The 27,144-nt window shown below is 48.6% G+C and overlaps 2 protein-coding genes across 2 annotated transcripts in view; one reads left to right on the forward strand and one right to left on the reverse strand.

Annotated features, from left to right (window-relative positions):
- The window catches only part of LOC131207448 (uncharacterized), a 92,031-nt gene that overhangs the window by 29,318 nt on the left and 35,569 nt on the right, over window positions 1–27,144 (forward strand). The window contains 5 exon segments of the mRNA XM_058200061.1: window positions 11,631–11,718; window positions 12,280–12,417; window positions 19,438–19,576; window positions 19,692–19,761; window positions 21,478–21,588. Of these exon segments, the coding sequence (XP_058056044.1) occupies window positions 11,631–11,718; window positions 12,280–12,417; window positions 19,438–19,576; window positions 19,692–19,761; window positions 21,478–21,588 (546 nt within the window).
- On the reverse strand, window positions 26,078–26,763 carry LOC131212188 (general odorant-binding protein 83a-like). The gene is made up of 2 exons (XM_058205955.1): window positions 26,310–26,763; window positions 26,078–26,241 (listed from the first exon to the last, which is right to left on the reverse strand). Exons 1-2 carry the CDS (start codon window positions 26,748–26,750, stop codon window positions 26,194–26,196), a joined length of 489 nt encoding a protein of 162 aa, XP_058061938.1. The 5' UTR covers window positions 26,751–26,763; the 3' UTR covers window positions 26,078–26,193.

The following is a 27,144-nucleotide window of genomic DNA, read 5'->3' on the forward strand; positions in this document are numbered from 1 at the left end:
GGGAAATATTGCAAGGATACAGAGTCCTTAGGAACGTGTCCTTTGCAATATAATAACGTTGCCAAGCTACAGAGAAAACACGAAACGGCTAACAAAAGAACGTCCGGCTGATACGGAACCCCTTTTTATGGATTCATTTTCATTCACCTAACAAATACTACTCTGGGCAACAAATAGCGGCAATAGCTCAAACAGCTTTAGTGATTCTTCCAAATCTATATCTTTCCCCGTAGCTTTAAAGTAATCCTCACTTTTTGCGTATTACCTTTGTCCTCGTTTGTGCCAATTAGTGAAAACGTCCGAAAAGTTCTTTCCTGGGACATACTTCAACACATCCTTCTTTGCGGCTTTGCTTTATGTGGCCGGCTACCGACAACCAAACGGTGACTGCTGAGCCATCTTCTCAGAAATTGACAGATTCTCAGATTCTTATTACCCATCGACGATACGTTACAGCTCAAACGTTCAACATTCAGCATTATGTTAAGGCTAAAGACGCAGTATAATCAGTCCTTTCGATCCTTCTTAGTGATTTCTTCTTATAAAACAAATAAAATATGCACGAAGTAACAACTATACCCATGTTAAAGTTGACAACAGGCGACAACGGTCTGATCCTTATGACCTTAAAAAATTACCAGGTGCAACGAAGGTACATTTTCTTGCAATTAAGACTAATGGGTTCTAAAGGGGGTATAAGGTTTGATAATATCGATCGGACTTTTTTTGGAGAAAGCTTAAATTGAATGTGCTTTGAGATAGGTAAATTGATTTAACATTGAAAACGTGTATCATGCGCGTACGTTAAATAGCACACAAACCTTTATTTGGAATTGTCTCTGCTCATCACCAATTATCATAAAAAGATTTTAGATACCGTATTTAATGAGAAGACAAATTATTCAATAATTTTAAACCCCATTTCTACGGCGAAAATTACGTAAGTACGTGTGCCGCGCAGTGTGTACAGCAATCCTGCGTAATAAACGTAACCATCTAGACTCCAATTATCCTTTATTATGTCAACTCTTATTAGCTACAACGAAACCAAACTATAAAACTTCTCTTTTCGTGAAGTGTCCCGAGCACAGATCTGACGGAATTAAAAACAACCTTCAAATGACACACCGACTTCAGCTGGTGCTGAGCACCTGGCACTTTTGCTCGACTTACAGTGCGCTCCTTCGACACACCGTTTCCTTCCTCGAATCCCCGACCCGAATCGAACCGCGCCGAAGAACAAGCTCCGCGCAAATTGTATTAAGACGCCTGATAAAAATGGGAATTTAATGATGAAAAAGTTTAAATAAATTCTCACCTATGCCTCAGTTGTAATGGCGTTTTCTGGGGGTTGCCGCGGTTGTGCCCGACTGACGAGAAGAAACACCGTTCAACTTTCCCTCGCTGATCGGGAGCCTGTTCCCGGGAGCAGGACTAACCGCACCGTTCTAATGATTCCACCGAAATGTTGTTATCTTCCCGCCGGTGAGCCGCCGGTACGCGACTTTGCCGAGAAAACGGAAACTTTCTCGAACCTGAATTGCTCTTAGCCGTTCCCAGGGCCCGGGCAGGCCATTCACCTCGTTCGTTGGTAACGGTGCCGTTTGCGGTTGACGTTCCTGCCCGGTTGGGCGGGTTTTAACGAGTCGACGAACGCGGCGAAACAATAATTGTAAACTTAATTAAATTAAATAATATTATTTCAACGAAACTTGGCACTTCATTTTGTGTCCGGGCACCCCGTCACTCTCCGGGAAGCGCGGCGAATGTAAAGTAACTTGCGCTAAGTAGGGTTCATCTTCTCGTTCCGCCGGCGACCGTCGGTCCTGGCCCGGGCCAGGCTTCCCTGTTTATTTATTTAAAAACTTATTCAATTACACCAATTACTCACCGCGATGATCGCACACAACGAGCGACGGGAGTGAGCTTCTTTTGGCGCAAATGTTGGCGCAAGTGATTGGGGAACGAGCCGGCAGCCGGACTACGGAGGTATGTGGAGCGCATAAGTCAAAGCCACACGTACACACAGAAACGGAAGAGCCGAAGGGTGATGGTTCGAGGCCCACCGGGGCCACTGGAAGGTGAATCGTAGCGCACACGGCCCCACACACATATAGTGGACGTTCCAGATTGAGATATTGCTGTTTTACACGCGTTCCATTAGGGGGCTACATGGCGTGCCCATAAAATCCGATCCTCCTCGGTCGGCACTCGGTAGCTACTGACCTGTCTCCGGCAGCCACGGCGAAAGGACGCGCCTGGAATATTAATCATTGTCACCAGCGCGTCACCAGCAAGGGTACGTTGGGTGCTCGAACCGAGCCCAGAAAGGGAGCATAATCCCGACATCCCGAGACGGGCTGCCAGGAATCGGTCAATCGCAGCGCCAGTTACGGTTACAAGATGCGACAAATTTCTGCTCCGATTTCGAGTGAACTTAAAGGTAGCAACAGATACGGACCGGCACGGTATATGAGGGCGAAAGCATATAAAGGTAATAAAACATTTTGTTGCTCATGAGATGGCAAATAAAAATAATCCATAAATCCAAATCGTAGCGCCCACGTTGGTCACCGTTCCGTTGTCGGGCGAACCGAAATTGGAAACGAACGCCTCGGAGCCGGAAAAACTGGAGGTCCCCAGTCGGCGCTCCAAGGGCACGATCGGACAGCTCCAAATGGAGTCGATTCGGGAAATTTGGGCCACAATGAGCCACAACAACCATGGTGTGGTGGCGTGGTGAGTGACCGGACCGAAGGGCCTTCCTTCGAGTGCCTTTGGGCGGGAAGACGTGATGTGGGTAACATTTTTCGAATTGAAATTCATGCAGTGTCAATCCTTTCGGAACAAATTCTCGCACAACCCCAGAGTGGTCTCGCACGAGCATCTCCGGAGCATCTGCTTACGGTCGACGGGGACGACACATTAAAGAGCGAGCGGCCTTTAAAGCGATTGTGTTGGGAGATTACTTTCAAGACCCCGAGCCCAGTCGGGCCCGGAACGGTAAAACCGATCACCTAACCTCCTAACGGTCCCCATAACGGGTTCCGTTTCAAGGTTGGAAGGAAACAAAATTGACCACTGCCTTAGCTTCAAAAGTAGCGATCCGGACGATTGCACCTATCAAGCTGCCTATCCATTTAAATTTGTAGTTCGATTTGTTGAGTTGAAGATTGTTATCTTCCTGCTCTATTGAAATGTTCTGATTTTATGCTCACTTTTATCATCGTGTTTAACAAATATCGATAATTTTAAAGTTGAATTACTTTAATATTTTAAGGAAATATTTTTGGGCTTAAATTTAATGGCAAAACATTAATTTCTTCAATGGTCCTTGTTAATATTAATTTACGATATCAGAAACCATGACACATTGAGAATACTGCAGAATGCTCTTAATAAGCCCTACTCAATTAAAATACACTATCAAACACGTTCAGAAAACGATGATCACGCGTCCAGATCGTCCACAACTCGTGTTGATTGGCGGCTCAAACAATAAAAAAATTGCTATAAAATCGTCAATGCATTACCAGAACCTTCCCTAGTTTTGTAGAAATATCGAAGTTATCACCGCTAACGTTTTAAATTATTATTGGTGCTGAGCAAATTCAAATACCGACGATGCTCCCTTTAACGGGCCTTTTGCTAAATACCCGAAATGGCGATTTTCGAAACCTTTGACTCGAACTGAGCTTTAAAAATCACGCCTGGAGCGGATATTGCTCCAGGCGGACAGCGGAACCACAGAAACAAAAAGTCCTTTCAACACTTCGACGTTCGTTTCAACAATCCACGTTAAGTTTATTTTCCGTTCCTTTGTTTATAGTACGACCCCGATCCTTTGGCTCACACATTTCAACTCTACTCCAGCAATAATGTGTGCCCTAGTTTTGCGTCCCTTATTGGACCGAAATTGAGGGGAGACTCGTCCATGCCGCCTGCATGCTGGCCTGATCCCGATGCCCTGGTTTTCCAATAAATCTTTACGCCAGCGAACCTTTCTACCGCTTCGTCCTTTAGCCATCCTTTGGCCGTCACTCGTCTTCGCCGTGGCTATGTTCTAAGTGCAACCATCTGTCGAGTCATTTTTGTGTCTTTTCTACCTTTCGCCTGTTTCCCCTTATTGGGTTTTCAAGAACAGACTGATTCCTTACCCATTATCCTTCGCAAACAGATGCATTGGTCGAGTGCTTTGCTTTTCATTTCTATCGCCTGATCATTTTTGTCATTTAGTTGTGTGCTTTTCGAAGACAAGGCGGTTTATGACCGTGTACGTTGAGTGTAAGGGCCCGAGTCTTACGAAACTGGTTCCAGTCGCACCATGAGAGCTTGTCTCTTGGTATTACCGGATAGAATTAGAGGTTTCCATAGGCCTTTGGTACAGGTCCACGAATTACACCATACTCTAGGGAGGGATCACAGGGAAATATTTAAGTAAAATCGGAGAAAGAATGAAAGATCAGGGAAGGACTTTTCAAATCCCTTCGATGGTTGGAAGTAACGCTGGCAGAGTTATGCGGCAAAATTCAAGGAGAAAATAACGGATGTAAATAAATTACGCTCAGAATGAAAAACCAATGACTAGAGGATCCCGGCCCACTCGCGATTTCAATGTCTGTCCGATGGCATTAGTCACATTGGCCTGGCCGCTTCTTGTAAACTACTTCCCAGCCGAACAATGCTCCCACTTATCCTTGGACCATTTCATTTACAAGAAACAAGAAGCACCAAACTACAACCAACGTCAGGTACGCCCTGTAAGAGCCCATTTACCTGCTCACTGCCGGCCGGCGCTTGCCACTGAAAAGTGCCTCGCCAGACGTGCCCAGAAGGAAACCGTTGCCGTTGCGGGCACGTCCTGTTTTTCGCTTCATTAAAAGGATGGCTTTCCGCTGTTTCCGTTCCCGGCGCTGGGCGACGCTAATGCTGAGGCTGAGCCTTCATTTCTTTGTTTCGTCGCCATTTTTCGCGGAACGACGTTTTGCGCGACCCTGATACATGCCGTAGCAAAAGAGCATTCCCCGAGAGTTTTTCGGGCCCGGAGGTTTAGGCTTGTAAAGCACGATCAACGTGTCCTGGCAGCACCTGCCGGCGCGTGTGTGGCGTTTGTTGCGGTTTCCCGGCCATTTACGCGAAGTCGAGATTTATATGAACCGTGCAGACACTAAGTGCCACGTTCCGCCAAAGCGGCACTGTGGGCGATGGTGCGGGTGCGGGCGCAGGTGCTTTCTTCGGAAGCGGCCGCGAAGTGCCGGCCCCTACGCCCACCCTTCCCGGGAGGGAAATTTAAATAAAATGAAAATAAATATGAATAGGATGAAAGGCTGCAGTGTTTTCAAGGAACGCTCGCTCCTTGTTATTTCCTCTCTGCCGGGGCTGGCAAAACGAAACATTCTTGCGAAAGGAAGCTAGGCGGCCCTGGCGGCTGGCTCGACTAGCATGACGAGAAAAATGCTCCGGAAATTAGCCGCTACCGGCGAACCGGTTTGCCGTCCTTCGTCCTTCGGGCAAAGTTTCCCAGCAAAAATCAATAGTTCGCCCGGAGAAGAAACACAATCCATTTGAATCCCCGGCCGACCGGGGGTCGGTGTTTCAATTTGCCGAGTTTGCTAAAAACTATGTTAGAATGTTGTAAAGGGTCCGTCCTTTCCCCAACGAATATTAATCATTCAATAACAACGCCCGAATCTGGCCACTTTCGGGCGGGCGGGCCACATTCGATTCCGAGTCAAGCAGAGCCGTGTGCACGAATACGAATGCGCTCACCCATTCTATTAATCATATCGAAAATTGATTTTTTATGTCGCTGGTTAATTGGAACTCATTCTACATAATTGCCCATCGGCATGCGATGACGAAAGTAGTCCCCACTGACGGTGCGCCAATGTGAATTGAAACCATAAATAGCTTCCAATGGTGATCATTTATTTCACCCGTTTTTGCCCGAGGCAAGTTATAGTCCCCTTTCGGTCCAGCTATTCGATTGCCACAAAGAATGTACGGTCACAGCTGTGGCTGTAGAAAAACATAGAAACGAAGGCGAAAAAATTACATCTAAACTCCTTTCAAAAAGTCTGTTTTATTCAACATTCAACATTACTTCGCTTCAAAACCTCGAGTGTCGAGCGTGGATTTTCCGGTCCACTCGAAGCAACTACAAAAACCCGCCAGCCAATTTCGTTACCGATGAAAACTAAACGAATAACGCGGCCCAATATTGGATGTTTGAAAACGCAAAATATTTTTATCTCACTCCCAGCCCACGTGAGTAACGCGGCCGATAGAGAAGTCGATCAATAAAACATACATCAAAAATCTGTACCCAAAGCCCAAGCCAAGGCCACGTTTTTGTTGTGCCCCATTTTTGAGCGCGAAATCTCGTGTCAATATTGAAGCGGGCAGAATTTTAATGGTGCCCGTAACGTCGTAAGTGCATTACGCGCCGCGTAATATTGACCGGCAAAAAGTGGTTGTATGTGTGCGTTGGAAAAAAGAAAACTCCCCATCGGCCACTCCTCCAGGGCCGGTATCGGCCCGTCGTCGGCGAGGTACCGACAGCAGCGAGTCCTAGTCTAACGAACGGTGAACAGATATTGGATTTTGCGAATCTAAGTTCGTTAATGCCAAAAATCTGCACAATAAATCTAGGGATGACCTGGAAATCGTAAACCGCTTCGATGGCCAGCGCTGGATGATGCGTCGCCGGCCGGGCGGCGGTGGGCGACTTGTTAACATTTTGCCGTTTGCTGGTTTCGCTTCCCGGCCAGAGCACGCACGAGTTCGCCCGGTGGAGAGCCAGGCCGGCCACCGGCTCGTGTGTTTTGTTGTGTGAGTGATGGTTGTTATGTGTTCAATCTACTGCGAAAATCCAATTTCCACACATGAATCAATTTCTGATAGAACGATCACGGTCATCAATTTGATCGAAACGAAGGGATTTCCCGGCCCGGATTCTATGGCGGACACTCACGGCACTTCGAGGGGGGTGGTGCCGTCGAGGGGAGGTGCAAGAGGCATGCGATGAATAGTGCGACCCGGGCCTCGGAGTCTCTGGACGCTGGACCACCGCACCCGGAGACATCGGGAGTGCACGGGAGCATTCCGTGCTGGCTCGGCCAGGGGCAAGGATCGTCGGGAAAATCTGCGGCCGCCGGACACGGTTGGGCGGCGTGGCCCGTGCCCGGGCGTGGCAAACCTTTTTTTGATGAACTATCAATTTTGAAATGATGAGTTTGACGTTCAATCATAAACCAACACTCGCGCCGTCACGGCGCGTTACGGAGTTCGGACTTCACGGTTCGGACAACTCTAGGGGCAGGGGGGGCACAGTGTCACGGTGGCGCCGATGGCATCCGGGTGGCAAGTAACTGTTGGTTCGCTGCGGAGAAACATTTTAACAAACTTGACATTTCTCAAGCAATTAAAAGCGTGACACGTGACACACAAAACTTTATTTATTAGAGAAGGGATTGACAAACAATGCTAGCCAGTTGACAGGTGGAGAATTGTTTCATTGTTTCCGTACCTATGTGCCGAGGGGCCGAGAGATAGTCATACAAATATGTATGAAGTGATTTGTTTCATAAGCCCAACACTATTTTAAGCCAATCATAAAGGATAGATTATGCAGTTTTAAAAATTGTAATGTTTTAATTATTTTAACGATATTAAAATTACTAATGTAAAAGTTACTTTTGTATTAGGAATAAGACTTTCGAAATTGTTCAACTTTTATAGGTTTGCTGGAATGCTATTCTATTCAATTACCTTAGGACTATGCATTGGATCATGTATTCGATTAAAAGATTTGATAATCTTATACACATGCCTAACTATGGAAAAATATTTCAGAAAACCAACGGAATAAGATTCTGAGATTGTTACAAAACCTCTCTGTGTGACGATAACTCAATGAACAGTTTACCATATAAAGTATAAAGTTAATAAACCTTATCTCCGTTGCCTTTCAAGCATCCAAATTTATTCATCACACTGAAACCACAACTTTGTTATTTGCTAAATGCTCAATCGTAACTTTACTAAGCATGTTAATATTCCGCTACGTAGAATGGGGCAGCAGAATTTGATGCGTGAATCAAATTTCTTCTTTTTCATAAGATGTACGAAGGTCACTATTTATATTTCGGGAATTGGCAACACTAATGTCATGTGAGTCCATCTGATGGTTCCATCGTAAAGTTTGACATTTTTGACGACATACGTACTCAGAACATTTTGTCATACGGACGCTATTTGTTTATTTTATATTTAGTTGAAAGTTTCGTCTCGGCAAAAAAATGGAACTGAATCGTGAACATTTTCGAGCGATGATTTTTTACGACTTTCGACGTGGATTATTACAACAAGAGTGCGTCAATCAACTTAATTTGACTTTTGGCGATGAAGCTCCATCAAAAACCACTGTGTATCGCTGGTATAGTGAATTCAATCGTGGTCGTAGTTCGCTGTCCGACGAGTTTCGTGAAGGTCGTCCAAAATCGACTGTAGTGCCAGAAAACATCGATGCTGTGCACGAAATGATTAAGCAAGATCGTCATGTAACCTATTGTGAGATTGAGGCATCCCTAAGCATTAGTTCCACCAGCACATATGCGATTTTACATGAACACTTAGCTGTGCGAAAATTATGTTCACGTTGGATCCCACATAATTTGACAATCGCTCAAAAAAAGGCTCGTGTCGATTGGTGCAAAGAAATGCTTCAGAAATACAATCGCGGTGCTTCAAAAGACGTTTATAAAATCGTGACAGGTGACGAATCATGGATATTCGTATGAGCCCGAAAGTAAGCAGCAGTCGACTGTATGGGTGTTCCAAGATGAACCAAATCCAACAAAAGTTGTTCGCACACGAAGCACTTCAAAGAAAATGGTGGCCTGTTTCTTCGGAAAAACTGGTCATATTGCAACAGTGTCTCTAGAGGATCGTAGAACAGTAAATTCTGAGTGGTACACAACCATCTGTTTGCCAGAAATCTTCGGTGAAATAAAGAAAACAAACAAGAGACGTCGGATTGTTCTTCATCATGACAATGCCAGCTCTCACACATCGGCTCAAACAAGAGACTATTTGAGCACTCAAAACATCGAATTGATGGGTCATCCGCCGTACAGCCCTGATTTGGCACCCAATGATTTCTTTTTGTTCCCATCCGTGAAGAATAAACTGCGTGGTCAACGATTTTCATCGCCCGAAGAAGCTCTTGAAGCGTTCAAAAATCATGTTTTGGAGATACCTCATTCGGAATGGAATAAATGCTTTGAAAATTGGTTTAAGCGCATGCAAAAGTGTATCGATCATCGTGGCGAGTACTTTGAAAAACAATAAAAATATATTCGCAGCTTCACTATTTGTTTTTGTTCCTATTCCCGAAATATAAATAGTGACCCTCGTATAAGAGTCACCAGGTTCGATTCCGTTTAGAGATTTATGTTAAGTAGGTAACAGTATTCATGCTGTTCACGTTGAATTAATCTAATTGGGAGGCATAGCCCGCACGAACATGAACTCTCTTTCTGGTTCAATGGTAACTTTTTTTAGCTTGCAGAGTCAGAGTCGTATTTCGAACAATTTCCATGAAAATTTAAATCTCCGTGAGTCTCAATTGTATGGTAATTTTATTGATCCAAGATCGCGTGGTGTTCTATCAATTTTGGGTTGCGTGAATCCTGCGACTATCGACGTGATTGATTACGTAATTTACAGTAATTTCAGTAAGCTCGCAGTGTTGCTACTGAAACTCCGGTATGAAATGTCTCGATGATTTGAATGTTGTCGATGAACGATGAACGAAAATTGTTGTTGTGCATTGTGAAAAATAAAAACAAACCTTGTGAATCAATAATAGTAAATTCAGACCTCTTTGACCCTCTCGTAAAAATGACCAGAAGAAAGATCTTTGAAGCGAATGAAAAATGAGCGTTAAACGAAACATTTATTGATAAGCAAGTAAACATATCTTTGCTACATTATTTAATTATTGGAGTTGCAACTTTAAGTACTAATAGTGCGGCCGCTTGACCAAAGTCATATTATATAAGTAATAAAACAATCAGACAGCGCATCTGTTTGCCGAGTGCAGCGAGGTTTAAAACATAAAATGTGTACAAATTTTGCAAATGGCAAAATATTTTGTTACGCTTCAGGATATGGGACGACCGGATGTTCCCGCGGCTATGCAGCCTTTTTTATGATTCGGATCCTAAACAGAGCACCGCGACCAACGTTCGATAATTGAACGGAGCATATGCCACGTGCGCTCTCAGCACTACTAGTCACTTTGGTAATTGAACGGAAACAGATGAACAACACTTTCACACATACGACCGACGTGCGCAAACACACACACAGGCACACATACAACCCTTGATGCGTGTAACCGAAGCTCCCATATAACCCCCGGGCGGGAATGGGCGTATCGACGCGGGCACGCAACAAATTGGCGGGAAACGAATGGCTGACTTCTCCGGGCCGTTGTCTGATGATTATTTATTTGGTGTTTTACGAGACACTGTGTGAGAGGGAGGGCGGGGACAACCCCCCGTTTCATGGACGGCGTAGGGCGGACGGAGAGTGCCGTTGGCAGTGTCGAAACATGAATGATTTATTTCGCGGTGATCGTAAAACCGGAGACCCGGATCGCTCACGCTACGGGGCCAACCCGGCAACACTAAACGCTTCCACCCATAATTTTAGGGCCGCCCCGGGTGCCAGCCCGTTGAGCCGTTTGATGAGCTGAAGGCTGATGTTTCAGGTCTAAGCAGTTTTAATTAATTAGAAACTATTTGTTCTCGCTGCAATCTTCCTCGATTCCGTGCGGGTCGGAGCCGAGGTCGGGGTGTGGTCTGTAACGACGGCAGCGGCAGCGGAAGTGATACGTAAGAGCTTCATCGTCGACTACCCGTTTGTTGGAACCGCCGAAGCCGAAGCTGTTCCACTGATCCGCTTCCGCTCGAAAGTGAAACGTTAATGTCTGCGTGCCCTTTGCGTGGACCTTTGGTGTCCCTCGTCGGGAATCACGGGACCATCTTACGGACTGTCGAGGGGCGAAAAGAAACCGTATCCTAAACATTAACATCAATTTTCGGCCACGACACTCTCACCTGCTGGACTTGGATCTGCCTAGGAGTTCCGTGCTTTGGCTAGCAACCGGGCATCGGGCTAATGATTCGCACGCTAATGGCCTGTTGGAGGTTTGCAGTCATCGCTCAAAGTAATCGTAAGATAAGATAGGGAATCTCTTGGAACTCTTGGAACCTAGGAAACGAGCTCTTCAAGTCCAGGCGTCATTTCGTCCCTGTCTTCGGAAAAATCATCGGCACACGGAACCCTTTTTGACGCCACATCGGTTGGCCGGTTCGTGCAATCGTCGCCCGAATGTCCTTTATTGGGCACGCCAGACTGGGATTTCTGTCTTTAAACTATCGATCGCCGGCACGTATTGGCCCGAGCCGCGTCAACAGCCACCGCGTGTGGAGTCATCGAAACGAACGACATCGACCGCATCGTCCGGTGGTTTTCCGGGGGTCGGTGAATCGTATCTCGCGACTCCGAAAGCACCCTCCGTGGACACATTCGATTTTGGGACCCTTTTTTTCCTGTCGTAGATCGGGCGGCTGCTGAGTCACTTTTACTGTTACGACTATTATTATTGTTATTATTATCATTATTGGATGGAGCGCAATAAAGAAAAGATGGAGATCATAATCCATTTTCACCAGGACCAGGCGCGTCCTCGCCAAATCCCTTCCCGTCCCAGCAGCGGGCCAGCAAATCAGACCAGCATCGTTTATCCGCCTGGGCGGAAGAGCGCTCGGCTCGAGGCCCCGAACGGAGGCGGAAAAGGGTCCACGATTTAGTCAATTGTAAGCGGCACTGATCCACCGATGGTCAACCTTTTTCGCCGGGCGAAGAACGAAGGTCCCTTTCCGGAAACCCGACCGTGGCCTTCCAAGAAACACGGTCGAGGCACGGCGAGGCAGTTTGTTTTCAAACCCTCGGCGTGGCGCTGAGCTGACCAGTTGTCGGAGGGCACCGAAGGGATTTGGGATAGGGCCTTATGAACAACCAATACCTCCAATCCAATACTGCGAACCGGTGGTGCGATGGAATGGTCACCAACTCCGGGCAGGGGACGCCGGCCCGTGTCCGGACGCCAAAGGTTAACTGCTTATCGATCGCCTTCTGGGCGACTGCCCGGTCCATAAAATATTAATCGTCTGGTGTGGTGTTTTTACATTTGTTCCCTGTCTCGTTTCCAGTGTCGACGGTCACGGTGGAGGCGGTACTCGGGCGGACGGCCAGCCTGCCGTGCGACATCGAGCCGGAGGAGACGAACGACCGGGTCTACATGGTGCTGTGGTTTCGCGAGAGCGCCGGCAAGCCTCTGTACAGGTGAGTTCTCCAATCTTCTAATAAACCCGCAGGACGAAGCTGGACAAGATTCGAAACTAGCGCGCGTACTCCCTCAGGTCGAAGCTCGTTCGGACCCTGGCAACCTCCGATCTATTTAAAAACTCCAACGTTACAAAAGTTTAAGAATTAGGATCGAGCCGGTCGGACGGTTCCGGCGGAAGATAACAATCAGGGCAGCAGCCCACTGTAAGCCCCCCGTTTATAAGCCTCTCGTGACCTTAGCCTAGTATCCCAAGCGCCAGCGCCCACCGATAAGCTCACACACAAACCATGAATTTTAAATATGTTGTTGTTATCCTGGAGGATGTTCCGGCCACGGAACCGGATGTTTTGGATATGGCCCCGCAATATGCCGAAATTAAATTAACTCATTTGAGTCGGCCACGGTCCGGTGGTGTATCTATTTCTGTTCTGCGGTAAACGCTTAACCCCGGCCGATCGCACAGGCCCAGGACTCGTGTGGCGTGTGGTGATGTCCGTGCCGGGGCCATGTTGCAACGCAGACTGAATGCCGTGTCACAGACGGAGACCGAACTGCAATTTGTTTACGGCCGTCTGTGCTTTGCACGACTATTTTTGGAGAACCTTAATGATGTTTATTCCGACGGACTGACTCGGGCTTGGCTCGGGCCCAATGATCGGCAGCCCGGACACGGCGCCCGCCGCGGCCGTGCCAGTAATCCGTACGTCAATCAATCACCAGCCGCCAGCTCGGGGTGCCCCGAGCCCGAGCTTTCTCGCAAACTTCATATTCATGATCCCGTCACGCAATGAGATTTACTTCGCCGCCTCAATCTAGTGCCGGTGCCGGTGCCGAGACCGCACGGTTCGGCCACATTTCAGCGCACAATCCCGAGACCGGAACCTCGGGCTTCTCCGCCCTGGTGGCGCCCTAATTCAGACAAAGGCTCATCTCGAAATCACGAACCTGCCACGGTGCCTGCTAATCCACGGTGAATGTGCCAAATGTCCTCGCAATTCACGGAATGTGGAGTTTATGGCCGTGACAGTTTTCGGTGGTCCGGCGCTCGGGACACGGGCGCAGAACCTTGTGATTTTATTTAATTCTGCCCTCCCGACCGACCGGTTTCCGTGCGGAACCGGGCCGATTTGAAACAATTGACCGTGGAGCCATCTGTGAATCGTTCCGTGTTTCGCGTTCCTGACGGTCGGTCGTACTCAGCTATAAATTTTTGGTTGATTCAATTGCTTTAGAAATGTTGCGAGGGAAAGATCTCTCAGATGAGGTGGTCCGACCTATGTTCAATAATCCCGGAAACTATAATCGGTCTTTCAGAAACAGGTCGATCAGGTGTTGTTCGATTAAGCGTTCGCAGTTTCCATATTTAATGCCTTGTTTGAGCCTCAATCACTTGTCTGGTAATTTTCAACGTGTTTCTTTTATCGAATCAGCATTACTTTAAGGAGACTTTGTACACAAAATAGTAGTTACATTACCAGACCTAGTATAAAATCTACACTTGAGCCCCTTTAATGAAGTTAAGGCCGTAGGGCTATGAACTTGAAACGAAACTGCATTACTTCAGGATGATTGCCAAATTTTCTTGCAAAATTTCAACAAAGATTACGATAAAGCATAACACAGCGATTGAATAAACGTTGTTAAAACAGACAGTTTTGTACCATTTTTTTGTTCTTCAAAACAAACAGTTTTTGATCTTCAAGACATTAAAAAAAAAAAATAACATAAAGTTAGCTCATAAATAGCTGATTGATTAAATTTTTAAAAAATGCTTTGAAAGCTTCAACAGCTTTATTTAATGTAATCATTTGTTCAATGTAGCCGTAAGACGTTCTAAGAATAAATTCTGGGAAATCGTTAGCAATTTAGGGAAAGCTTCAACAACTACCACTGATCTCTTCAATACAACCCATTCAACGTGAATAAATTAACAGGCGTTCCTCAAGTAGTGCTGATCGAATATATTGTTTTATGTCGAAAAATACAATGAACTTAAACCAAAAACAATGTGTAGGTTAGCTTAGGCCAGACTGCTTTTAGCACTCAGAATAGATTACGCAACTCCGTAACAGTATGTCGGCATTCGCACAAGTTACTGGAACTAATCCTATTCCACGCAAAATTGAATCCACAACCGGCTTCCGTTTATGGAACGTTACCTCGGCGAACGTTAGTTTTGAAACGTGCCAGAACCGTTTCCTTGCAGCAAAACAGATCAATAAAAATCGATACTCGTTTCTCACCTCGTCACTATCTGTGCGCCTTACGCCAAACGGATCGCATTGTGAGCGCACCAATAGACGAAAAAAAAAGAAACCAAACCAAGAAAGAAAGAATGGGTTGCGATGTAACGCGAAGCCTGATCCCGAAAAGCGCCCCGCAAATTTATGTCTATTGACAAACCCGTCCCACCCTCCGAAACCCGTGGCCCCAGGACCACGTAACACATCCTGTGTCAGTTTACGATGGACGATCACGTAGCGTCGTCGTCCCGGTGACATCCTAACCCCAAGGCGCTGGCCCCCTTTTTGCCGAGGCGGTGCGCGAACAGGAAACGACCAGGAATCTCCTTTCGGCGGGTCCTGGAAACTACTGCCAAGAAGCCCGAGCTCCCTGTGGGGGATGAAATGGTTAACATGTTGCAAAATTATGCTTTCGCCTTTCGCCCCCGGCAGGAACTTTCCAATGTTTGACCGTATTTCATCCATAAGTGGGCCCGGCGCAAAAGTTTACGTCGTCGCCAGAGCCACCCCAGGGGCCACCGTCCGAGAAGGGAATCGATCGATCTCTGCTTTCGCTTTGTCGGTGAAATTTCTTGGCCAAATCCGCTCGGTTGCGGAGAGTTTTCAAACGAACGAACGCGTTCCACCCAGAATTAGTGTTGAATACCGGAAAGCGTTTGCCAACCTGTCAACCTGAGCCCTCGGAACATTTCGGTTTGTTTGGTTCGAAATGCGACCGAATCACAGACTGAACGGATTATTGATATTACATTGTCAATTTGGCATAGAAATAGGCCACATTTGGCCCCCTCTAATCCCGGTGTCCCTGGTTGTCGGCCACGCTCCCGGAAGTAGCAAAACATGTTCCGACCGGCCAGCAGCGGCCTGAAGGCCTGGAAGTGAAGCGAACGACCACACAAAAAACACGGGACCCTCACCGGAAGCCGTTTGCTGTCCCGAGAAAAAAGTGCCGGAAATTGGACCTTTGAAGGAAAGGACCTTCGGGTTTCCCAGCGGGGGGTTTTCTTCGTCCTTCCCCAGCTCCGCTCCGCTTGCGCGTTTCGTCCGTCGGAATGTACATACCGGTCCCGTGTCCTGGCACCCGGACGGACCGACGGATTCCTGAGAAGCTCTATCTCGCTCGCTCTCGCTCGGGTGCAAAAATAGGACCAACGCGAGCTACTTGAATACGATAAATTTGACCAAGATTGATAAAAGCTCCACCGTGCCGTGGGAGGCCAGGTAGCCTGTAGCGGATGGGTCCCCCGCCTCGCTCCGGGTCCTTCCCTCTGCAAGCAAAGGTGGCAAACCGCCCGACTTTTCCGAACGTCCCTTTTTTTCTCAGATTCAGCAGATTCGGACTCAATCATCGCCAACCGCCGAAGCCAATCCGCATTGCTCGGGTCCGATTTTCCGCTTTCCCGGGGCCTTTTTCTCTCTAACGAAGCGAACCGAATGGCCCGGGGGGGGGGAGGATGGCCCACCCCGACGTGCTTTTAATTTCCTTAATTTGCGATAACAATGACCCACAATCAGCGGCGCGGCGCAGCTTTACCTGCCACCTCGAGACGCGCGCCCGTGTGTGCGGGTCTTTTCGGGGTTTTCATTAAAGCCATTCCCACTTTGGCGCCACTTTAAGACGGCCGCCCGACGACTTCGACGGCTTCAAGACGTCCGCCGAGACGGTTGCTCTCCAAGCAAAAAAAAGGATGTTCGTAAATGGAAGGTGCTTTTTCACAGACGTGGCCTCATCCATCGCCTGGTGGGTGGGGTTCGCCAACTGGCGGCTGGCGAAACGTCGAGTGCCGGCATGCCGGCAACTTTTGGGTGGGTTTTATGCCGGTCCCAAGCCCGGCCCGGCCCGGCCCGGTTGAAAATCGTTTGATGGAAAACGGAACGGAGCGGAAATTGGATGGGTTTGCTGCGCGCGCGTTTGCGAAATGCGTGGCCACCGGGCGTTGGACCCTTCGTTTCGGGTACGTCTCCCTTCGCTTTGTCGCACGTCTGTTTACCTTTCCACCAGCTCCTTTCCCGGCACGTATCAGGCGAAGAAATTGTTTCCTTTGAAGCGCCACCGAACGCTCCCTACGAAAGGGCGGCAGTTAATAATGAACAAACCCGCCCGGTTCCCGGCTTGGCAAGGCTTCACGGTGGCGTGGCTTCCGCGCAGAAGAGCCACTTGAAAATTTGCTGAACAAGCGGACCGCCAATGAGGGCGGCCCGGTAAGTGGTGCCGGAAGACAATCCGGTGCTGGAAATCGGGTACGACTGGAACCGGGGCTTTCTTTTACTCCGTTTCTTTGGCACTCCGTTTGACAAACTGATTTAATCCCCGGGTAATTTTAATCCATTTACTGCAGCCTAAGACGTCACAAGACGCAGCGTGCGAGGCAGCATTCGAGCGGCGACAGCAAATCCGGCTCAAGTGCTAATTTGTTTCGCGCCATTCGCACGGCTGCTGACAGTTCAATTGATCCTCTTGGTAGGCTGTTCCGCTCTGGACAACCCACATACGAGATGCGAAAGGTCATTGGTTTGGCTGCGAGTGTTCAGGGGCGATGTTCCAACGGCGCAAACTGACTTCTACGATGTTTTTAACACTTATTTTAGAAGTCAGATTAAATTAATGATTGCCAAAAATGCTGTTCCTATCTGTGTGTATTGAGTTCATAGAATTTATGTACTAATGCCACCAAAAAACATCGGGAATTTGCTTATAACAACAGAAAATCTTATTTATTCTTCTAAATTTATGTCATCACCATTAAGGTAATAAATTTTTCGAAAACTTCGAAAAAGGCCTTTTGAGGAATGGCCTTCAACACATTCTTCGTTTCGGCTCCTATCTCAAGTCATCCCATATCCCTAGTCACGTGGTGCTAAGTCACGTTCACTGTGGAGCGATCAGGGTCGAGTCGAGATCGAGTTGTGTCGAAATTATCACGAAAATGTGATGCAAAACCATCACGACGAAGTTCAACCTAGAGTCTTTATTGGCGCACAGCATTACGCAATAGTTGAAAGTTTGGACATTGGGAAAGAATTCAATTCATTATCAAAGACAACCAGTTCCAGTCAAGTAGTGAGGCCTGAGATTTCATTTCAAGTGAGAAAGGTTTCGAGACCAAGCCAGCCTCCAACCAACCATCTTCCTCTGTTTGTGAGATGTAGTCACGTAACACGTATGTCAAAGTTCTGCGTTCTGGACCAGAGAATGAAACTATTACAAGATCTTCCATATTCAAAACAAAAAAAAATACTTTTGCAACGATATTCTCGTTTCAAAGTCGAGAATTTGCTCACTTGAATCACTCACTTACCGTACTTGAAGATAGGTGGACCAAGACTTTATTTCAATGTCATAGCCGGAAGCGTTTCAGTGTCATAACTGGCAATCCATGCAATGATTCAGTCGGTTTTAGGAGCGATGTAGTCTTCGTGATCTTCATAAGACTTTACAGATTTTATACATGAAAACGGCGCATACCGCAAGGTTCTAGGAATCAAGTCTCGCTGGCCTTGACTTTGCTTCGCTTTTAATTTTCCCAGACACGCACGTAAGCTGCAAAGTTTGCTTCACAGTGCGACTTCAGACGGGAACGGACAGACACATTTATGGATTGCCCAAAATGGTTGTTCATGGTGCCCAAATCTCTACGTCAACCCACGGCCCGGGTCGGGTCACGATCCTTGTCGACATCGACAGCGGTCGAGGCTGATTTATGCGTGGGCCCGCTCCAGCGCCCGCGCGCTCTCCCTCTCGAGGACCAAAGGTCCACGCGTGTGTGGAAATGTACGACCGTCCACAAAGTCCTTGGACTGGCTGTCCCCAGCCCAGTATCCCCAGGCTACCTGAACACACATGCACGAGCGCGGGGCCCATCTCTCGCCCGATTAGCAGCGGAAAACCGAAGGCGGCGAAACGACAAATGAAGCAAAAAGGTGCTTTGAAATTTATTTTAATATCGCTGTCATCCTGGGCTCAGTTTCCGGTCCGGCCCGGCCGATCCGGTGGACCTCAGAAACTCCTACTTCCATCGGGTCTGGGTCTACCTGAGTCAGCGGAATCACGCGGACACGGCCAACTGCCGAGCGACTGCCGCCGGCGGGTTGGGCCATGTTTGCCGAGAATCGTCGGTAATCCGCTCCGGAGCACATAAACAATCGGGCGACAAACGGTCCGTGGCTGGGTGGGTGCGTGGTCTGGGTGCTGAAAGGTGTTTATCCCGCCGAACCGAGGTGACATTAATGCGGTTTCGCTCCATCGCTCGCTTTTTTGGCGGGGATAAAGTTTCACCGGAGTGGCGCACCCGACCGGCCCCGTTTCTGTTTGTCTTGACGGGGGGAAAAAGAACCCGAAACGGAAGTGGCTCAACGAGAAAGTAGAAAAAAGAACACACACCAACACACCGGGACACTGGGCGCGTTCGGCTAATTACAAGACTCCAGTCGCCAGTGGCGAAGGACGAAAAACAAGCGAAGAAAAGCGAACTTTGAACCGATGATAATTAAAACTTTTCCAACATTATCCCTCCCCGGTGGGGGAGTGTGTTGCCACGAGCCGGTGTGTGCGTCCGTGCGTGTTAGTGTGTGCGTACGGTCGGTTCCCGCGTGGGCCCCGCAAAACATGAAACGGAAACTTGACGGGCAAAACAGCGCCGTCTACGTCGGTGTGTCCCTTTGGCTGGAGTGAAATTAGATTTTTATGAAAATTTTAATTAACCAACATTTTTTGCTGTTTCTTCTGGTTCTTCTTCATCTTCGGGCTCGGTCCGAAACCCACCCACCACCCAGCTATGACGTCCGGGGGAGACAGTTCGCGAAGGCCCTCTACTGGTCGGAAACGAGCGCCTTCGGACCGCGGGCCTTCTTCATGACGGTCGCCAAACCGGCGGCCCTCACCGTTGACAACATACAGCTCGACGACGAGGGGGTAAGTCCGACGTCGCCCGACCCCAATACCAAAAGGACCTCTGAAATCAAACAACCAGAGCCCCACCGGTGGGACTTACTCAATGTTTTTCGCTTTCGTTTCCTCCTTGGGACAGGTCTACCGCTGCCGAGTGGACTTCCAGAACTCGCCGACAAGAAATCATCGCATCAACCTAACCGTAACAGGTAAGGAACCCCGATGGGACCCGCGTCCAAAACGGCAACTTTTTGAACGGAGCACCCAGAAGGTTACAAATGGCCATCGGTCGGTGGGTAAACACGGCCAACCAATTGGCCCAACTTGCGATAAAAATGTAAATCCCGTAGATCAAGAAGTGGCTTGTTGGAACTTCGGGCATCGCAGTCCTTCCACCGGGTTCCGTGATCCACTTGTTTTGACCAGCGGCACCGACCACTGGGGCACGGAAAAAGTTTTCCAATTCACCCCGAACTGCGGGCAAAACGTTCAAGCGGACTTGAAAAGTGATTCCTGCGCCGGCACTCCTAATGTTGGACCGTTTATCAGTGATCAGTGGACGGCCGCCGATGGATGTTTTGATGGCATCGATAAGGTGCACCCACAACAAGTGCACCCAGCCGACAGATTAGTCGAACGGAGTGCGGTGCAAGTCAGGTCCACTTTGCGTCGCACCATAATGGAATGCAAACAATTTCCTACAAGACACTTTGGCGTTCCCGGGTCCCGGTTTCCGGTTCGTTTGTGCCCCAGACATTCGCAGTGTAAACAGGAAATGAATATTTACATTCTGATCTGATAAATCCTGCGGTCGGCACGGTGCGACCCTGTCACCCCGAGACCGCCCCTCAGGAGACTTTCATTTCCGCTGAAGACATTCTTGGCCAACGACTAGGTTGTTCAATAAGTTTTTTGCCTCGATAATAAAAACACATTTTTATGCTTTGAAATTCACTTTATCATTTAGTATAGCCTCTCTGCACATCAATGTACTTGATCCTAAGAGACTCCAATTTAAGAATTCCATCCCTGAAGCGAAAAACTAGAACGCCTTCAAAATACGATTCCAAAGCTGTTATGACGTCTTCATTTGATGAAAAACGCTTTTCACGCATGATTTTTTTGGGTCTGAAAATAGATGGAAGTCACTAGGGCCTGAATCTGTTGAATATGGCGGATACTGCAACAATTCGAATTTTAATTCATGGATTTTTGCCATTTTCAAAATGCTCTTGTAACCTGGTGCATTGTTACATTGCTAGCGAATGCGACACCCATTTTGCGCACAGATTTTCGAAATCCAATACTTCAGTCAAAATATTTGTTATACTACTGACAATGAGAAGGCTAGGCCTTGTACTAAACCTCTCTCATTGATTCGACAATTTTGCAATACGATAAACGATACCTGATTTTTTCCATTGTAAAAAATACTGTGAAATGTCTACAGTAAATGACCGATTGAAACGTAAGTGACCGATTGAAACGAAACTTCAATATGAAGAGTGTCCCAATATAACAAAAAAATTGGCATGTGGCAGCTCCCTCTGGTATCGAGACAAAAAACTTATTGAACACCCCAGTATTCCCCCAGGGTTACGTTTGGTCGGCCGAGGCAAAAGAATAGCGCCCGTGAAGCTGGCTCAGCGTCAAGCGTGGTTTTTCCTGGAACCGATCGCGCACCGGAAACGCACCCCACGGGTTGCCACGGGTGTTACCGGTAATCACGCTGCTTCCGAGTTGCCGAGGCGTACTCATTAGTGATGCAATTTAAAAATAGTTTCGATGCGGCCCCCGAAGAATGATTGATCATGGCCACCACGCTAGCCGGGCATTATGCGTGTCCTGATTGATGTTACCCGCCGTCGGTCAGTGGCCAGTGGCTTTTCAATAACGACGTGTTTCTGCCCTCTCGCTCCTTCCAGTGCCGCCCCATCAGATCCTGGTGTACGACGCTTCCGGTCTGGACGTGACCGGCGCGATAGGACCGCTGCAGGAAGACGACAACCTGGTGCTCACCTGCGAAGTTCGCGGAGGTAAGCAAACCATCTCGTCTTCCCCCTATATCCCTCATCATCATCGTCGTCGTCGTCGTCGTTCGCTGAACCGTGCTCGTAATTGATTGATTTCCGATGAAAAGCTGGCTTAGGCGATCGCAAACGCTCGTTCGCCTGGGGTGTCCTCCGGGGAAGGCGCTCGGACAGCTTCGCCGCTCTTCCGGTGGACCCGCGGAACCCGGCGCGGACTGTGTACTTTCAATTTTAATCACCAATGCGCCGCGTGTCTCCGTTCGTTTCGCGAGCCTCCATTATTCATTCGGAGCCCTGTTCGGGATCGACAGATTTTCCCAAACTGTGCCTGAACCGCCTTGGCCTGGCCCGGGCTGAGATGGGATGGGTTTGTATGCGGAAAAGGTGAAAAGTTTTCGTTCCCAGCCGCCCAGTTTCGGTGACGATGAGTCAGCAGCCAGCTGCCAGACCCGGCGTCGGACAGTCGAACCGGTAGAGGTAGTCATTACCGCAATCATAGGCTCACCCGGGCATGCCGGGGTTGCCACGATGTCCGAGGTTAGCATCCGAGCATCGATGAAGCTGGCTAAATGAATATTCGATAGCCAGCCGGCCGACCGGCCGGTGGTAATGGGTTCGAAGCGTGGACAAAGTTTCTGCGGTTGCCTGCACCGTCAACGTGGAGCGCTTCCGGTTATTACCGTCCGATCTCTGCGGACCGTGCCTATCGGATGGCCTGGCCAACTTTTCCGGCAAGAGATGGCAAACTTTACGAGCGGTTCCATGCGACAGCGGTCCCCGGGTAAGGCGGGCCATAAATTGAGGTTAGATTCTTTCTCGAGTCCACCAACCGCCGGGCCGGGCCGGACCGGGCTGGACTAAAGTTCCGAGCCAAGTGCTGACCTCGGCGGGCTGGGCCGGCTGGACGAGTAACAAGTACGTCCGGACTTTTTGTACGCCCGGAAACTGGGGCGCAATTAATTGAGAAAGAGGGTTTTGCTGAAATTGAGTTCGCAATGATTTACTAGTGGCCCCGGCCGGGAGCCTAGGGGGCGTCGTCCTCGTCGGTGCATGCGTGCGTTGTGGGGTGGCCGGTGATGTCAGGCCAAATTATTGAAAGTTAGTCACTTTCATCGGCAAAGTTGCCGCTTGTCTGGGTCTCTCGTCCTGGGCAGCATCGTCGTCCAATTAGGGCGCAACTGCGCTCTGGCCACACCCGGCCAGCCAGCCAACCGCCCTATCATCGTCCTATCGCCGATCGGTATCGATGACGAAAGTTTACGTGATACACAATAGTCGGGGATCGTCGGTGGCGAAGAAACGTTTCGATAACCACTTTCGGAAACTTTTGGCCCGGAAACTCTGCCTGCTGGCTGCAATTCCGAACACTCGAGAGCCCGGACCAATTATGGAGCGCAAATTTTGAGCATGGCACCACGGCCCGTATCTAGTGTTTCACACGCGCGATATTTGGAGGTCTGGAGCGTGACACTCGCGTCATCGAGTCGGATCTTTATTGACAAGCGCCTCGGTGAACGCCACGCTCGGTCGATTGAAGTGGCGGGAACGGCACTTCAAAGAAAGCGAGTTACAAGTTCGCCAATCAGCCACTTGTTGCCGTGCAGCTGCAGCCATCCGACGCCCCGGCGCCAGCTTTCGTTTATTCACCGTGCCCCGGTGGTTGCTAATTAATTGATGATTACAACCCATTGACACCGGAGCGACTCCTCCCAGCGATGCCATGGCAACATAAATCGTTACGTCGTTTGCTGCTTAGCTATTAGCCTGCCTTAATTACTAGCGTCGGGGGCTGCCATTAGCCAGCTGCCTACTTTAAGTTGGAAAGAGTAACCGCTTGCGGCACGTGCCAAGACCCTCAGTATGGTCGCAATGTTCGGCTGGTGCCTGCTGCTGCTCACCAGCGTCTTGACAGCCGACAGTCAAATTTATCCCGATTTTCTGTCGGAATCGGCTGCGCAAGAAATGCGTACGCTACGCTCGAGCTGCCTGCAAGAAAGCGGTGCCAGCGGGGAGCAAATCGAGCGGTTCAACGAACCGGAAGCTGGGCTCGATCCGGCGCCCGCAGAGCTGCGGTGCTACATGTACTGTATGTTTCGGGCGTACAATGTGACGAAACCGGATGGAGATATTGATTTGCTCGAAACTTACCACGCCATCCCGAGGCAGTTCCGTGCGGTGGCGTTCCGTGTGCTGGCCAAATGTCACGACCGGGTGCAGGGAGATGATCCTTGCGAGAGGGCGTACTCTCACCATCGCTGCTGGAAGGAAGAAGAACCGCAAGTAAGCTGGACCACAGGGACGGACGGGTCGGACGGGTCAGCGCTGTAATTGTGCCTTTCTTTCCCGTTCCAGTATTATTACTTATTTTAACGAGTTCGAGGCACCGAAAAGGTATGCTGTTTGATAGCCATTTCTGCCGACGTCAGTGTGCGAAGCCAGGTTGGAATCAAAGGCCCACCGAAACGTGTAGTTACTCCGCATGTTCCGCAATGTTCCTCAAGTTCAACACAGCAATGCTGGCAGATTGTTCCTTTGCTTGTGACGACGACAATAAATAACGGTGCTAGTTATAGATCTTTTTGTAGGTGTAGAGTGTCATATATGAATCTTGGCCGTTCAACGATCATATATGAACCATAGCGATGGTTTTGAAAGACGGTCTGTCAGTGAGCCGTGCAAAACCACGTGGTAGCCGATAAGGAGAATACATACAGACTATATGTTCTCACCTACCAAGTGCTCGGTTTGTTCAATAAAATACCAGGTTAGAACGACTCAATTACGACTTTACGGTTTATAATTGGCGACCAGGTAACAATAACGGATGACGCAGGTTAACAACGAAGATATAGTGGTAAATAATGACCACTAAGTTTAAGTTATCTTGTTGATCAATCAACACATTACACTAAAATTACCACTTCAGTCGAAAAGTTCATCCTCATTTCTAAATTCCTGATAACGTATTCGATTGGCTTCCCTTTCCATCTACCGTTATTCATTTTTTTTTCGGACGATCGGGCTTCTCGGTGACGTATCCGATCGGTTTCCTTTCTCGCTTCCCGTTGTATACATATGAAAACTCGCACCAGCTGAGTTTGACTCAAATTGCTTGAAAATTGTCCGTGTTTTGCCGACATTAACCCAGATTTTGTATGGGAGCCCTCCTTTGTAAAAAGGGGAGAGGTTTCAAACATTCACCAGAACATTTCCTCTTCCCCAAAACTCCCATCTGCCGAATTTGGTTCAACGACAATGACCAAAGAAGTGACCAAAAATGTTATACGTAGGACAAAGAGGTAATCGCGGATCATTATTTCAGGTGAAAGATGACGACGCAGTAATTCTGTGTTGTAGGGCGTCGTCTCAAACAACAGGAGCCAAAAGGTTAAATTAAGTAAAAAGCAACGACGACTCTATACGGGAAGTCCAGAACTTAAATGCGAATAAATGACCTTAAGCAAAGTAGAAGACAGCGCTTTTTATAATTGAGTAATTGATCAGAGATTGAGATCAATCCAACAGGTAACTTCACATAAATAAAAGGCAAAACCTAAGCTGATGACCAAAGGCCGATGCTCAGGCGTCTCTCAGACAGCTCTAACGCCGTGGGCTGTCGGGATCACTTTAATAATTAGAAAAAGAGCGCCTATCCCAGGCTAATTAGAATTGATTGGTGAAAGCATATACACCCATCCCAACCATACTATCTTATCGGACTTTTAGTATCCTGGTAATCAATAAACCATTTGCCAAAGCCCTTATTTGGCCAGAAAATCGTTACCCCATCCCGGAACCTGTTTCTAGTTCAAGTAATTTTCAAAGTGAAACAAGGCTTCCTTGCAGCCCAGCACCACCTATCTGTTCGACCACCATTTTCTTGCACTTATCCTAATTCGTGGCCTCCGCCGAAGAAGTTCCGCTCGATTAAAGTACAATCAGGCCCGGCGTAAAATATTGTGGCCCATTTCTGGGCGGTGCCATATCGTGTGGTGATGTTTTGCCACGTTCACCACGCAAAAGGCCGGCGTTCCCCATTAGTGCACGAACGGGCCTGATGGACGCGCTACGCTGTACTTCAATAAATTGAAAGCAAATAGGCAAAGTTCGCTGAAGAAGGTCGGTCGCCATTACCGCGCCAAACGTATCGCGTGCCCGGCACGCGAACAGCATAAACAGCCGACCCAGCGATTGGAGTGCATTTTCCATTTTGCCGCTCCGGCCTTCGCTCATCATTCCGGGCTGGGGTCCTGAAAAAGTCTAAATCTAATGAAGCAATTGAGCTAAATAGAACACACTCCGGCAACGGCACACATGCAAGAATTCTTTGTGTCTAGTCACTGCTTCTTGAGCCGAGTTCCCTTTCTGTCAGGAAACTATCGACCCGCGCCTGGCTCGAAATGACGCCAGCTCTGGGCAGCTGGCTCGGGTAGCAAGCCAAACACAGGGTGCATGGCATAAGTACACAATTTATTTCAAACTTCTATCGCCTTGCGGCAGTCTCTTCGTCGGCTTGGTATTTTTTCGCAGAATCATGTGTGATTGGTGTTGGGAAATGTGTGCATCAGAAGCAATAAATACAGCAGCAACAGTCAGCAGTCAGCAACCTATTCACTCATTGTTCGTCTTCTTCGCCTCGTGCCAGATGACGTGGTAGTGCTGGAAATGGAAACGCCACGCTTTTATTACATATCGACGCGGCGTGTTGAAGCGCCCCGGTCACTTACCACCGGATCGGCCATTTTCCAGCATTTGTGGAACCAGAAGGCTCGTTCGCAGAGATCCTTTCCCTTCGGTTTCGTGCACCTGGAGCCCATCCGGAGCTGAACAGACTCGAACTCGGGCTTGATGGTTTCCATCAGTTTGCCCAGGTGCACCTCGCCTTTGGTGTCCGTCAAGTCCAGGGTCCGGAACAGGCAGTCCATGTAGCACTTCAGCTTCGGATCTTCGCCGTCGTTGTCGGCTGGTTCCGCGTCGATGAAGCGTAAGATGGCCGCGGCACTAACGCCCGTCTGTGCGATGCACTTCTCGGACGCTGGCTTGTGGACAATCAGACTGTCGGCGTCCCCGTACCTTTCACCGGCGCTCAGCACTGCGTTTTGACAGCTGACCAAAACCGGGAATACACTGCTACACGTACACAGCACCAGGAGCACCGGGTACTTCATGACGGATCTGGTCCGTCCGTCCGTCTGCGACAGTTATCCCTCGTCGCGGGCCGTATTATAGTCGGGAGCATTAATTGCTGCTTTGGCCGAGCGTAAACCAACAATGCGATCGCTTCCGGTGACCGGTGCCGCATTAATGCGCCATGCTGAAAAATGTCCCCCATTCGACGGTACTAATTCCAAACGTCCGACAGCCGGCAATCAATCACAAAGTTGACAACTTGAAGACTACCCGTGCGTTCAGTGAGTATTTTCTGGGAGCTACCAGCAACCGCCGTCGGAGTGCAATCATGGCTCACAACGAAAGTCACAGTTTTCGGTCAGTGTTTGACTTCTACTTGTTTCCAAGAGCAAACGAGCACTGTGGACGCGGCAGCCGGCAGCCACTTGATCC

The sequence above is a fragment of the Anopheles bellator genome, chromosome 2 (genome assembly GCF_943735745.2).
Source record: "Anopheles bellator chromosome 2, idAnoBellAS_SP24_06.2, whole genome shotgun sequence".
Lineage (NCBI taxonomy): Eukaryota > Metazoa > Arthropoda > Insecta > Diptera > Culicidae > Anopheles > Anopheles bellator.

Bases quoted from the DNA above. Each gene is read 5' to 3' on its own strand.
- LOC131212188 (XM_058205955.1), bottom strand. From the start codon at position 26,750: ATGAAGTACCCGGTGCTCCTGGTGCTGTGTACGTGTAGCAGTGTATTC. The intron at 26,242-26,309 runs GTAAGTGACCGG...TTCCATTTCCAG, and splicing joins GGAAAATGGCCGATCCGGTG to CACTACCACGTCATCTGGCA.